Source organism: Phalacrocorax carbo, chromosome 4 (genome assembly GCF_963921805.1).
Source record: "Phalacrocorax carbo chromosome 4, bPhaCar2.1, whole genome shotgun sequence".
Taxonomy (NCBI): Eukaryota; Metazoa; Chordata; class Aves; order Suliformes; family Phalacrocoracidae; genus Phalacrocorax; species Phalacrocorax carbo.
The window spans coordinates 65,298,093-65,313,056 of NC_087516.1; the positions used below are offsets into that span (position 1 = coordinate 65,298,093).

The following is a 14,964-nucleotide window of genomic DNA, read 5'->3' on the forward strand; positions in this document are numbered from 1 at the left end:
AGTTAAGTTCTTGATATTTATACAGCTCTGTATTTTGAATTCTGACTAATTACTGTGTCCACTTTTAACCTTCGGTGTCAGCGTTCTAGAAATTGTTCAGTTAGCCAAATAAAGCTATGCTTGGCATTATTTTTTATATTAAAAAACTACTGTGTTCTAAACTTAAACCAAAGCAAACCTACAGAAAATCAATTTTGAGTTCTGATCTTACAGTTCGGCTGTTGAAAAACCTCGTGTGTGTAGGTAGTCATCTGCAGTTTCCAAAGCCAGAAGTTAAAGCTGAAATCCCTTCTCCGCTCTGCTGCAAGGGTTTTAGCAGCTTCAGCGCTGACAAAATTGTCAAGCTTTACAATGGTTATATGCTATATTGCCTCTATACTTAATTTTGTCTTTTCTTGCAAATTTAGTAGCAACGTTGTCTTAAAATTTTAGCAGCACTAGTGTGTTCTTTTTGTTCTAGGTTTGACAAAGCCTCAGTAACTAACTGTCACCTTGTTGTCTAGGCTGCTTTTGTCAGAGATGTGTTGTTGCCTGGAGAATGGGATGTCTGCGTAACGTCGTATGAAATGCTTATCAAAGAGAAATCGGTATTCAAAAAGTTTAACTGGAGATATCTGGTTATAGATGAAGCTCACAGGATTAAAAATGAAAAATCAAAGGTAATTTATACTTCCACTGAAACATATTCATTTGCGCTATTAGCTAGTGATGTGGGGACTAGTAATATTTTTATATTTGCTCATGTCCCAATGTCCTTCAGTTATCAGAAATCGTGAGGGAATTCAAGACTACAAATCGGCTGCTATTAACTGGAACTCCACTTCAGAACAACTTACATGAACTCTGGGCACTTCTTAACTTCCTTTTGCCAGATGTCTTTAACTCATCTGAAGTAAGTCTTCATTTCTGCTAACCAATTTAAAATAACTTTCTTGGTTTTCCAGATTTGAAAATAGATAAGAATATGTATAGTTAGGAGTATCAATTAGTGATAACGATAGACTGACAGTTAGAAATGTTTCCAGAATTGTGAAATATAGTAGGGTAGGCTATTTTTTCTCAGCTTGGCCATTTTTAAGGGCTGTTGGGATCTTAGCAGATATAAGAGATATTTAAAATCACATTGTGAAGACAATCTCTGCATTTCAAAATAGGTTTAAACATTGTGGTGGCTAAACCAGCTAGCTTTGTTCTTATATTTAACTATAAGTTACCTTACTGCTTAGCTAAGACTTCTCTCCTGTGAGCTGGGAGATACTCTATGAAGAGCAATAGACTTCACAGAGAGAAGCACGTGCCTGACTGTTTTGATGGATTGGGAGTGTAACATCTGTAGAAGGGGCAGCTTTGTGGTGCTTTACACAAAAATTTTACTTTTTACTTTTCATTTTTCATAAACTGCTGCAGCAGTATGCTTTCTCCAGATAGAATTTGTCCAATGGAGTGACATGGGTGAATCCTTTTCAACAGAAGGACTCTCATATTGATGATTTTTTTTTTTGCCCCCCTCCCTTCCAGTGATACCGAGGTGTTTTGGCTTTGGTTGTTCTTTTGTTGAGTGGGTTGGTTTTTTGTCTGGGTTGGGGTTTTTCATTCCTTTTTTTTTTTTAAAGACATTATGTTATAGGGCCTTCCATAAAAATTGACCGAAGTGGGTAATTTGCTCTTTTAGTTACTGCCTGTGTAAGAGAATCACCTGAGTTGTACATATTCACCATTGTAATGATATTGCATCGTGAAAGGAAGCCTCTTAATGTACCAATGTTTTTGTTGATACAGGACTTTGATTCATGGTTTGATACAAACAACTGTCTAGGGGATCAAAAGTTAGTGGAACGTCTCCATATGGTAAGTCTTCCTGCTTTTTGTATGAGTGTTATGTTTGCCTACGTTAGGTTCTAAATAATTCTTGTAATGCTTCTTGTGACAGAATGTTAGGGTAAGATACCTTATTCCAGAAATGATGGTAGACTTTCAGAATGGGTTTGGTGAAGCTCAGAAGATAAAGTGTTTCTTGAAAAGGAAATTGTTTTGGAAGGGAGAGAAGGGTCAATAGTTCTGGCTTTCAGGGTTCTGAAACACTTATATTAAAAATACTGGCTATGAAGAGACTGAATATTTCAGTCAGGCAAAATTAAAGAAAGAATCAAGGGGCATAGCACCATCGGAAAGATGATTTTAGCCTAATATTTGAGTCTTCCAAAGAAAGCATGTGTATATTCCGATGTGTAATAACCTGTTCATATAGATTGCTTTTTCAGATGATCTGGTAATAGGTCTGGTGTTCGAGCAATTATGATAGAGAATATCTGCACTGCTTTTGTCTGTTGACCTGTTCAGTGTTTCAGTTTCTGAAATACGTTTAACGGTGCCATCTCTTTCAGGTGCTACGACCATTCCTTCTACGTCGCATTAAGGCTGATGTAGAGAAGAGCTTGCCTCCAAAGAAGGAAGTTAAAATTTACGTGGGTCTCAGCAAAATGCAACGAGAATGGTAATTCGCATGCTTGACTGTGCAGTGATTAAGTCTCAGGAGTGTGCTGCTTGTGACTTGATTATTGTGTGGAACTTAATTCTTTCTGGTGTACTCCTAACTCATACATACTTCCTTGTGACACTTTTGTGATGACAAAATCACGCGTATCAGGGAGAACTACCTGATGAAATGAGGGGAAGGGTGAGCTTTTGACTGTACTTACCATTTAAAGAAAGGCCCACTTTGTTTCAGAGTTCCAGAAGGTTTTTTTTCTTGCTTTCATGTAGGTATACACGAATCCTAATGAAGGATATAGATATATTGAATTCAGCTGGGAAGCTGGACAAAATGAGACTCTTGAATATCCTCATGCAGCTGCGAAAATGTTGCAATCATCCATATCTCTTTGATGGAGCAGAACCTGGTCCGCCTTACACAACAGATATGCATTTGGTCACCAACAGTGGCAAAATGGTAGTGTTGGACAAATTGCTACCTAAGTTGAAAGAACAAGGTATGCATCTCGTTTTTTGAGAGTTGCTTGGTTCAGTGATAAAAAGTGAAAGTCAGTGCGGTTTAATGTTTCCACATACCCTGAGCAAAAATCAGCACACATTAGCCAGGATGATGTTGGCTTCTAGCATGATACCAGCTTGTCATGCACTCTATCTTAAATAGTTGATAGAAAAACAATCTGTGAAGTGCCTTCGTAAATAATAGGATCAATAGTCCATTATGGCTTTTTGTGATGGTGAAATGTTTTGATTTTTTCCTTTCCTGGTTTTTTTTCCTCTCCTTTTTTTGAACCAGCTAAATTGAGACCACAGAAACGTCAGTTGATCTGGACTTCAGGTTTTCTTTCTTAGCATTATTAGCTGTTTGAAACATAATCATGTGGTATTTCAGCCACTCCTTTGATTTGCCATGAAGTACTATTTTAGATTACGAGTCAGGTAGGGTTAAAGTCAAGTCCTTTGTGAAATGCTGGTCTTCCTTGCTGGGTATTTGAGCAGTACCTGAGTTTTTCCAGTGAAGTCTTTAAGGCACGCAAACATGGGGGAACACTCAGTTATTTAAAAGTTATGTGATAGAAGGGACAAAGCTCTGGAATACATTACTGTAAAACTCAGTTGCCACATAATTTTTGACTGCAGGATAAATTTTTAACTCATTATTTTAATGAGTATGCTTACTGAAGTAAGCTGGCTGAAGGAGTGAAGGCGAGTTTGTGACTGGGGAGCCACTGCAGAAAACAAAAACCAAATCCAAACCTCAGCCTTAGGTAATATAAAAGTAACATGTAGTTCATAGCCAGGTGTCATTCAAGTAGCTGTGGTGATATGCGTCATTGCGAAACTAGAAAAAGAAGAATTTAGTGGTTACCGTGCTGCTTTTTTTTTGTTTTTGTTTCTTTCTGCTATGAGGCTTGTTGAGGCATGGCAATTAAAATTGGCCTGATCTGAAATCAAATTATCATCTTAAGCAAAAGAGAGTTCATTATTAGACCTTGAGTCCAAAGGACCAAAAAAAAATCATACTAGAAAAACATAGGGGAAAGTGTTTTACTTAAATCTCTCAAGTAAGTTGGAAATAGTTGTGTGTATATGCATAAATTACTGTACATTTACATTTTTTGGCGGTTGTTTTTTGGCAGGTAAGTAAACTGACAAACCTTTAAGAAGAACTTACTTCATTTCTAGATATCCTAAATCCAAAACAAATACTTCAGAATTTCATTCTCTGTACTCCTTGATGTTTTTATATTTGTTACCAGCTTGCTTGGTTGTGTCTGGGAATGCTTTGGTAAGGAGTACAGCAGAAAACAAAAGCAAAAAGCCAGCTGCTAACTAGACTGTAATATACAGTGAGGGAAGCAAGTCCCATGAGAGAAGCAAGCACAGGAGCCTACAGATTAGTAGCTAAACAGCAATAACAGCTATGAATTTGGTCTAGCACACCACACCCCAGTCACATCTATCATTGTCTGGAACCCTTCAAGCCGCATGTTGAGCACTGAAAAGGACTGTTGTGGTTTAACCCCCGTGGGCAGCTAAGCCCAACGCAGCCACTAGCATAGAAGCAGCTGCAGCCCTGCGTTACGTACTGGCTTCTGCAATTCTACCTGCTTTTCTTCTTAGTACATGGAACTGCGCTTCTTCCCTTTCTGGTAATACAAACTTTTACAAAGTTTGGTAAATCTTATGTGAAAACATAAGGAAACTTTTTACCCAAACAGGATCAAGAGTCTTAATCTTCAGTCAGATGACCAGAGTCCTAGATATCTTGGAAGATTACTGTATGTGGCGAAATTATGAATATTGTAGACTGGATGGACAAACACCACATGATGAAAGACAGGTATTTAAAATTTTAAGTGTTTCACTGAAGTGTGAAATTAAGTTTCACTTAATAGTACGTATAAAACATTTGTTTTTAACTGATTTGTTCCTTTTCTTTATTTAGGCATCTATTAATGCATATAATGAACCTGGTAGCTCAAAATTTGTGTTCATGTTAAGTACACGGGCAGGAGGTCTTGGAATCAATCTGGCAACTGCTGATGTTGTAATTCTTTATGATTCAGACTGGAATCCACAAGTAGATCTTCAAGCTATGGTAAGAATCCAGATGGAAAGTATGCTCTTTTTTTTTTTTTTTTTCTTCTCTTTCTCACAGAACTTTCCTAGAAATGCGTGTGTGGCATGATACAGTAGTTCCAAAATAAAATGGTGTTTTTCATGTTTTAGGTCAGGAGTAGTACTTTTAAGACTAATTTTTTTTTCAGTTCTAGTGCAGCTTCCACTGTGTGGAACCCTTAGTCCTGGTGATTTATGCAGTTGGAAATACTGAGTATGTGCTACGGTACTCCTAGTCATATTTGATGAGAATAGCCTGTTTTTTTTAATGTGTTAATTGCAAAACTATAATGCTTGACTACTGTAGGGAATGGAGGTGAATGTGTTTACACTGTGTTCGCTGATACCTTGGAAATGAGACAGGGAAAAGCTGAATGAAACTTTTCAAAACCTGCTTTTTATGGTCATGATAAGTGAGTGAGGCCTTTATAGCAACCATCTTTAGTTTTCTTTTTAAGTATATTTGCATGCATCTGCAACCTCAGGAGTAGCATTAAGAGCACTACTGACCACGTAATGAAGTCAAGCTGTTTTAAAACTACCAGTGTTTTCTGACAAATGAGGCCTTTCACTGACAAATCTTGTAAATTTATTCTTAATTATTTTAGTGAAGCTGTAGGTTCTCAGGTAGCCTAGCAAAGCTTAGGTCAAAAGAATGATGCAACTGGTGTCTGGAAGCTAAAGCGAGAGAGTTCCAGCTGCCACTAAAGGTGGAAGTTCAGAATACTAAGTCTCACAGCAGTTAATGAGTTGCCTGTCAGGTGAGGTGGTGCATTGTGTATGTCTTGAAATATTCATGGCACAACAGAACAATTTTGAGAAAGGTAGTGTTTAGTCAGTACAGAGATAATTTCTTAAATACTTTGATTTTACCCAAGGTTACATAAGGAAGGTCAGATGCATCCAGTCATCTCCCTGTGTGGTTTAACCAAAAAACCCACCTCCCTAACACACACTATATTTAGGTATGACATCTCGAGACATACTCAGTGATGTTATTTGAAAAACAAACAGAAAAACCCCAAAACCCCCCAAACAAACCCCAAACTTGTAATGCAGATAAGAATGTGCTGTGTTGGGTAGTCATGTAAACTGGATGTCTGTAAAGATTTAACTGACCTATGCTGTTCTGTTTTGTAAATTAGTATGTTTGAAACTAATGAAAATTGAAGACTAATTATATGGTCGTGCTGGAAACCAAGTACTGACTCTTTGTTACTCTTTTTTTTTTTTTTCTTTTTCTTCTGCCTAGGATCGAGCACACAGAATTGGCCAAACAAAGACTGTTCGAGTGTTCAGGTTTATCACAGATAATACAGTGGAAGAAAGAATAGTGGAACGTGCAGAAATGAAACTTCGACTAGATTCCATAGTCATTCAGCAAGGCAAGTATTTGAACGTAACTTGTTTGTATATATGATATGATTCTCTTCTCTTTTTTTTTATTCTGTCCTCGCTTTTTTCCTTCCCCTCTCTCCCCACCACGTATAAACTATGGCAAAATCAGCATATAAGAATTAATGGGAATGTTGCTTTTGCCCCAGCTGAACTCTGAAGATAGAGTGCAAAGGCATGATCCACTTGAAAATTTATTTTACTGTAGGGGTAGGCTTTTCCTCACTAACTTCTTGATTCCCTCCCTAGTGATAGATACGTATGACTGGATATAGTAAATTGGTTTTCGTTTTTGGTTTTTGTTTTTCTCTTTTTAAAGCTCTCAACTTCTCCTTTGAACTGGAGAAATTAATGCCTTTCTTTTAATAGGTGGGCATAAGTGATGACAGTGTAACCTTCTTGGTTGACTTGATTGGAATCACTAACTTTATTTAAAAAAAAAAAAAATCAGTAAGGTTTAGTCTGGAAATAGAAAATGTGCACCGTAACAAAGCTTATATGGAAGACTTCGCATCCAAAATTATGTTTGTTTGAACACAATTATCGTATGTGGTCCCTGGCTGGATTTTGCTGGCTTTTGAGTTTGCTGTTTGTTTTTTGGTTTTGTTTTTTTACCTTTTCCTTCATTTGGAATTTCTGAGAGAAAAGAGTACAGCTTTAACTTGGAAACATAAGGGGAAGAAAAACCATGTATTGCTTCTTCCATAATGTAAACTTTTTAGTTAGTTGCTATCCTCCAATGCCTTTGCCTTCAGGAAGACTGGTGGATCAAAACCTGAATAAACTTGGGAAGGATGAAATGCTGCAAATGATTCGTCACGGAGCGACCCATGTGTTTGCTTCAAAGGAGAGTGAGATTACAGATGAAGATATTGATCACATATTGGAAAGAGGTGCAAAGAAGGTGAGATACAGTTTTAAAAAAAAAAAACCAAAACAAAACAAAAACCAGAAGCCCACCTGTACACACTAGCTTGCCATCAAATTTATCCCTAGGCAAAAACTTGATTGTAAGCTGGAGAGAAGATGGGGTTTGCTATTGAGGGTTTTCATATTGGTCAAACATGGTTGTTTGTTCGGCTGTTGTAAATGAGATGTTTTATAATGAAGTACCTTTCAAAATTGCTACTGTTCTTTTCTCTCTCCTCCAAGACTGCGGAAATGAATGAAAAGCTTTCAAAGATGGGTGAAAGCTCACTCAGGAATTTCACAATGGATACAGAGTCCAGTGTGTATAATTTTGAAGGGGAAGACTACAGAGAAAAACAGAAGGTAAGATTTAAATATTAAGTAAGTAGTAGATATAGACCTAGTTTTATATAAAACTTGTAGTTGGTCTGAATATTTTGCAAGGCTTAGTCTTAATGTTTTTTGGGGTGGTGGGATTTGTTTTTATAGATGGCATTTACAGAGTGGATTGAACCACCTAAACGAGAAAGAAAAGCCAATTATGCTGTGGATGCTTACTTCAGGGAGGCTCTTCGAGTCAGTGAGCCAAAAGCACCCAAGGTGAGTTGGCTACTTTAAAAAAAAAAAAAAACAAAACAAAAAAACAACAAAAAAATGGTTCAAATATGCATGATAAATGGTTAAAGCTGAAAGCAAGAAATTGGTCTTTATTCATAAAAACTGCTCTATTCACTTCTATAAAGTGGGGAGGCAATTTAAATTTAGAAAAATCCAAGGGACTTGAGGCAAACTTCTGTGAGGAAGATGTAAGAGCAGGATAAAACTTGTAAGATGTTAGGAGGGTAAGACCAAGATGTTTCTTGTTTTATTTTTATTTAAGCAGCTGTGGATTTTTCCTTACCTGTGGAAGATTTCCTTATTGCTGCTCAGAACACCTGAACTTTGTTCAAGGGGATGCATGCGTGACTGCTTCCCCAACCGCTGTCTCCTCCCAAAAGACCCGCTCCCTTTTCTCTTGGGTCTTTTGCGTAGCCTGTGGTTTGTGTTTTTTTTTTTTTAAGTAAAGAGAGTGCGTTTTTGTAAAAGTAAAGCTTTTTTTTTTTCTCTCATAAACTGAAATCGGTTATTACAAGCAAACAGATTCTGGATGTGAAAGGGAGTCAAATACAAACTTTGTGTGTATTTCAGGCACCACGGCCTCCAAAACAGCCAAATGTACAGGACTTTCAGTTCTTTCCTCCACGCCTGTTTGAACTATTGGAAAAAGAGATTCTCTACTACAGGAAAACAATTGGGTACAAAGTAAGTGAAGAACACACACGGTGCAACGGTTTACTGCAACGTTAGGAAAATATGTACTTGTCCTACCTTTCACGCTGACTTAAATGACAGAAAATGTGTTGAGCTGAACAAACTATTAAGTTCTATTAAAAGAAAAGTGGCAATTAGCAATTACCTGTGAAAAATAAATCAAATTTTACAAACTGCAAAACCTTTCAGGTACCTCGTAATCCTGATCTGCCAAATGCAGCCCAAGCACAAAAGGAAGAGCAGCTTAAGATTGATGAGGCTGAACCTCTTAATGATGAAGAACTAGAAGAAAAAGAGAAACTTCTAACCCAGGTATAGTTGGGTCTTTAGCGAGACTGAAAGCAGTTGAAGCTTGCTTTGTGTTTTATAGCGTTACAGGAGGAACATTTCTTGGTTATTGATTCATACATGCCATAGTTAACAACAGAGCTGCAGCTTTTGGTTCATCCTGAAAGGAGGTTTAGCCTATGGTTTGTTTTGGGCCTTGGATACATACGAAGAATGTGCACCACATTAGTGTATTCAGATTCTACCAAATCTGATGTACGTTCTGTGGATGTTAAGCCTGACAAATAAGAACTAGCCCAGTGTCAGAGTCTGGCTTCCCAAGTTTGCACTGACTGTAGACCATGACATCTTTTCTCAGCCATGGGACCTTGCAGACCAGCTGTAGAGCTGAATGTGCCACTTTCCACGTTATTTAAAGTGTATCATCTGCCTAAGTATCACACCCCTGTGGAAGTGAATCGTGCAGGGTGAATGGTCAGTTTTCCTGAACTATGACTGGTAGTGGATAGTGTCCCTCTCTGTAAGAGAACATAAGCTGAATACATATATAATTAGGTAGATGTACACTTAAATAATTTAAAATGGGTTAATGCCTCTTACACCTTATTTGGATATTATATGTTCACATTGTATTTTGGTGGGGGAGTTGGAATTACAGGACAAGGTCGCTTGTTTGAGCAATAATGCCCTGGAACAGTTCACTATGAGAAACACAGTGAACATATAAACATAGTGAACATATAAAGTAAGCTGTGGCTAAATCATAACATGGCTGGCAGAATGTTTTACTGTTTGAAAAAGTTATTGCTAATATGAAATAGCCTATTTTGGCAGCTGATAATTTCGGCACTACTCTTTCTGTCCCTACTGAATAGCATCATAAGGTAGCTTTAGATCTTCTAAGGGAGAGTGACCAGGGAAAGTGGCTGATGGGAGCTGTGGGGCACTTACTTGGTGGGCCTTTCTAAAAAACAAGACCATTAGAGAGACTGTTGCCTCACTTGAAGGATTTTTCCTAAAAAGTGATCCCATGTTCTCATTCAGAGAGTAATTTATGAGCTGAAGACTTTTATCTGAAACTAGTAGGTGGTTAGAGAACAAGTGCTAATCATTACACAGTATTTAGATGGTGGGACTACAGTGACTGCAGTATAAAGACCAGTTTTTCTACTAACTTTAAACTGCAGGGAAAGCAGAGGCTTAATACTGTTGGCATGATGGAAGCATTACAGGCCATTTAAAGACATCTAGTGAAACAAATTTGGAGTGAGACAAATACTGAATTTCTGTGCAATGTTTCCTTTTGATTGCTATAAAGGGATTCACTAACTGGAATAAGAGAGATTTTAACCAGTTCATCAAAGCTAATGAGAAGTGGGGCCGAGATGACATTGAAAATATAGCACGAGAAGTAGAAGGAAAAACTCCAGAGGAAGTCATTGAGTATTCAGGTAACTTACTTTCTAAGCAGTCTGTGAGTCTGTATCTAATGCTGCTTTCCTAGTTTGAACTGCCTGTGAACATGGTAATGCCTGCCTTCTGAGAATTTCTTAACATGGCTCTTGAAGAGTTTCAGGGTAGAAGTTTACTGGTGGATTTGGGATCTACTGATCTAGATTTTTACCATCTTTAGACCCTGCATAATTAAAGTTGTACTAAAATGTGCATATAAACTGTCACTGATCCACTTTAATATATCCTAAATGTTCCAACTGCATAGTGCTGTCTTCAATTCATGTTACTTGCTGAGAAGCAGTGCTTAGCTGGAGAGATTTCACTTTTTCCTGTATTCACTAACCAGTAGTTTTCTTGAAACTTTACACCGTTATTACCTCATCCTCATCAAGGGTGGGATACAGTAAACATTTTGTGACTGAATGTATAATAGCCATTGACTTTTGTAGCCACTGGGCTACTTGCTGTTGATGTCTCGGAAGTCTTTTCTAATGTAGTGCAGCTGCAAGGTCCTGGGGCTAAATTTCTAAAGGTATATAACAGCTTACAGATGTGAAAAATTCTTTTTAAAAAACTTTTTATTTAAACACCTAATTGTCTTTTAGACACTTGCTCTAGTCTTTGGACACTCAGTTGCCCCCTGCTCTCCTCTGTAAAAATGTATTGCTGTTTTATCAGTTCCTATTTTAAGAAGCTTTTTTCTTTGAGGAGTCTGGCCAACAAAAACCTTTCTGGCCTGTATCTCACACCACATTTAGACTGAGGACCCCTATCTCTACCCTTTGCAAAATGGCATTTGTAATACAGCAACACAAGGTATCAGGAAATGAAGGTTCCTTGTTGGGCAAAGGCATACCTATTTTTATACAGCAGTAAGTTCTGGTAAAAGGAAGTGATGTCTAACGTTTTTTTAAAAGATAAAATACCCCCTAACTTTTAAGATGCATGATAAAAAAAACTAACCAATTGTTCTTTTCTCAGCTGTATTCTGGGAAAGATGCAATGAACTCCAAGACATAGAGAAGATCATGGCTCAGATAGAAAGAGGAGAAGCCAGAATTCAGAGACGAATCAGCATTAAAAAAGCACTTGATACAAAGGTAGCTTTGCTGTGTTTCTTGCTTCCTTTATTTCCCTGTGCGTGGGAGGTGAGATGAGGACTCTCACCAATGTTATTAATGCATGAAGACAACATCTTGGGCATGGTAGTTGTCTCTTTTGCATATTCTTCTGCAGTTGCTTCCTGTAGTTTTCCCATACTATGGAAGTGCTGTCCTGGCTGATAGCTGTGATGATAACTTTAGGTACAGCCTAACCTGATGTTTGTAACAGTCACCTTTATCATAGGACAAACAGTTCATACTGTCGTATAACAAACTCCCACTTACTAATGCTTTCTGAAGAAGCAGAGTTTCTTTTGGACCCGTGTCACTGAAAATAGCATATATACATGTTTAGAGCACTTAAAAAGGGAAGACCTAGCAAGCAGAGGAGGCTTTCGTTCTGATCTGTGTTTCACCAACCAGGGTTTGGTAATGAACAAATTTGTAGTAAATCAAGACAGTGTATCCGAATTTCCCCCCCACTTCAGGTTTGACTAGTTAGTTATCTCTTCTAGGGAAGTGGGGGAAGAACAGTGGCTGACTCAAATAACCAGAATGCAGCTGAACCATGTGCCACAGTCTCGTGCACCTTTTTTCTCTTATTCTGATTTTGACTGTTACTGAGGATTTTTATGTTAAAAAGGATCATTGCCAGTTGAAGCCTGGCAGTTCCTGACCATTTTCAAATGTAGTGACAGGTCTGATGTCTGCTGTTAACCAAAAGGTCACAGACAAAGCTGGCTGTTGTATAAACCAGAATCTACCAGTTTAGGTGGTGTTGGTAAATGCACTATCTAGAACCCACAGTTCCTTACATGTGGTGACTGAGCACTAGAGATCATAAAAGAGCTAATTTTCTAACTTGATATTTGGTCATCTGCCTGTCTTCATGGGATGTATTGCTTTCATATAATAAAAGTTCCCTGCTAATTCTAAACTATTTCTTAAGTTTTATATGATCTTACTTGTTGTGTTTAGATTGGCAGATATAAAGCCCCTTTCCACCAGCTAAGAATATCATATGGTACTAATAAAGGGAAGAATTACACAGAAGAGGAGGATCGCTTTCTAATCTGTATGCTTCACAAGCTAGGATTTGATAAAGAAAATGTCTATGATGAATTAAGACAGTGTATCCGAAACTCCCCGCAATTCAGATTTGACTGGTTTCTCAAGTCCAGGACTGCAATGGTATGTATTAATCTGTTTTGCTTTTTGTTCAAGAATGCCTATGACAACACAGTTATACACATGGCTCATTAAATAGCTTCTGAAATACTGCAGTATGTGCATGTGTACGATACATTAAACTTTTATAGACTTTCCATCAACTGTAGTGGATGCAAATGCAGTAACCTAAAAAGCCTTACAGGAGGAGAAATTCAAAATTCCAAGGTACCGTTTTTCAGAATCAACATGCTTTTGAGTTCAGTACAAGCATGTTTTATAAAGCAACCATCTGTGACCAAATCCATTCCTGTGAAGCCAGCTAGTAACTATGAAAAAAAAGTTCACTCCTTTTTCGCTCTGTCAAGATAGAGCAAAACACTTGCCTACTTACAGGCATTTCTAATATTCTAATATTTTTACATTAAGTGGCTGCCTAATATAGTGAGTGACTATGTTGTGCAATTTAGGAGCTGCAGAGGAGATGCAATACCTTAATCACCCTGATTGAAAGAGAAAACATGGAACTGGAAGAAAAGGAAAAGGCAGAAAAGAAGAAACGTGGACCAAAACCATCTTCGGTAAGATCTGAGAAGGCATTTCTGTGGAAAAGATCATTTAAAGCAACCAACAACAAAACCTTATAGGGCCACGTTCAGAGCAGCTTAAAGTTCACGCTGTCACTCAGCTAGTACAGTTGTGCATGTCAGATAAAGGAAAAGAAGCTTAGGTTCTAAGCTGTAGCTCACATGCTTGGCGCAGGTACACCTGTTATGTTTTGGGTCACTGCGTGGGTACACTCTATAGGTTTACCCTGGTAAAATAAACCAGAGATTTATTTGGCCTTTTGATTAATTTTTATCCCTAAAGAAACTGCATGTTTACTGCTGAGGCATACGTAGGTGACCATTCATTCCACTTTGAGACTGCTACAGATCTGTTTACAGGTGTTGCTATGTAGACTCTGCTGTCTGCCATCACCTTCAGCGTATGGGGGGGTTGGTCACGACGGGCTCCTAGAGCTAAATTTGCGAAAACAGCGCATATGCTTGACTACTCTGCTGGCTAACTTTAGTGTGTTGCTAAATACACAGGCCTGCTTTGTAAAAGAACCACCAACTTTACCCATTTTCTTGCCTAGATTTGTTGTTCAAGTTGTTGCCTAGAGCTGTTGTATCAAAAACTGAGAAGCACAACTTATTTTGCAGATGTGCAGAAATTGGTACAGTTGAGAGTGGTGGACTAGTAAGTTTCTTAGAACCGTTCCCAGAATATTTAATCAGGTATTGAGAAATACCATTGCGTAACTAGGAAGCTGTGTAACATCCTTATTTGCTTCTAGACACTTTTTATGTCTGTGAAACTGTACTCTTCCAGAATTGGAAGAGTACAAAACAAGGGCTGTCCTGAAGAGGATGTGCATATTTGCCTTATTACAACATTTACAACGTATCACATATATTACAGCTGCCAGGGTGTAAATCATCTCCATCGGCTTTGACTTGAAAGGCATCGCTTGCTTACAATATTTCTATGACAATAACTTATAAATAACTTACCTTCCAGGCACAGAAGCGCAAAATGGATGGTACTCCTGATGGTCGTGGAAGAAAAAAGAAGCTAAAGCTGTGAATGCAGAATTTTTATAATCACTAAATTTAAAAAGTAGTTCTTTAATTTACGGGTCTTCATAAGATGTACTGTATAATGCTCAACTATTATGTCATTAAAGGACATCGGGTTCATCTGTTTACTGAACTAGAAACATAGTACTTAATGTAGTTTCACTTTTTTAAAATGCAACAGCTGTGCTGAATTTTTTTTACCATTAACACTTGAAGTAATAAATAGGCTTCATTTATTAATAAGGCTTCATGTGACTTTTGTTTTCGTTAGTGTTTCCACTTGAATTATCTGTATTTAGTCATCCCCCAATTTTTTTTCCTCTTAGGGTACTGTGAACACTTTTCACGTTATGATCAACAGAACTATTTAGTTGTGTTTTCTTGTTAAAAGCCACAACCAGTCAAACCCCACTTTTGGAAATTGTGTGGCGCTGACCTTACCTTTATTGAACTTAATTTTACTGCACAAATAGACTCTCTTTTGACATGAGTGGAAAAGCCAGGTATTTACCTCAAGCACTGATGATCAACATCCACACAGATTGGAAAAAAATTAAAACATTTTTCTCTTTAACTGTCTTCTGGCACAGATTTTAAGG

At 37.7% G+C, this 14,964-nt stretch overlaps 1 protein-coding gene across 3 annotated transcripts in view; it reads left to right on the top strand.

Annotated features, from left to right (window-relative positions):
• SMARCA5 (SWI/SNF related, matrix associated, actin dependent regulator of chromatin, subfamily a, member 5) overlaps window positions 1–14,608 on the top strand; it is a 25,298-nt gene extending 10,690 nt beyond the window's left edge. For all 3 annotated transcript variants that reach the window (XM_064450248.1, XM_064450246.1, XM_064450245.1), the window contains exons 7-24: window positions 504–659; window positions 761–892; window positions 1,780–1,848; window positions 2,385–2,494; window positions 2,764–2,990; window positions 4,713–4,834; window positions 4,940–5,092; window positions 6,365–6,501; window positions 7,267–7,411; window positions 7,660–7,779; window positions 7,906–8,016; window positions 8,605–8,718; window positions 8,917–9,039; window positions 10,334–10,466; window positions 11,452–11,570; window positions 12,552–12,764; window positions 13,211–13,321; window positions 14,307–14,608. In XM_064450248.1, the coding sequence (XP_064306318.1) occupies window positions 504–659; window positions 761–892; window positions 1,780–1,848; window positions 2,385–2,494; window positions 2,764–2,990; window positions 4,713–4,834; window positions 4,940–5,092; window positions 6,365–6,501; window positions 7,267–7,411; window positions 7,660–7,779; window positions 7,906–8,016; window positions 8,605–8,718; window positions 8,917–9,039; window positions 10,334–10,466; window positions 11,452–11,570; window positions 12,552–12,764; window positions 13,211–13,321; window positions 14,307–14,372 (2,361 nt within the window). In that variant the 3' untranslated portion in view covers window positions 14,373–14,608. The remainder of the gene's footprint in view (window positions 1–503; window positions 660–760; window positions 893–1,779; window positions 1,849–2,384; window positions 2,495–2,763; window positions 2,991–4,712; window positions 4,835–4,939; window positions 5,093–6,364; window positions 6,502–7,266; window positions 7,412–7,659; window positions 7,780–7,905; window positions 8,017–8,604; window positions 8,719–8,916; window positions 9,040–10,333; window positions 10,467–11,451; window positions 11,571–12,551; window positions 12,765–13,210; window positions 13,322–14,306) is intronic.
• Window positions 14,609–14,964: the final 356 nt, after the last annotated feature.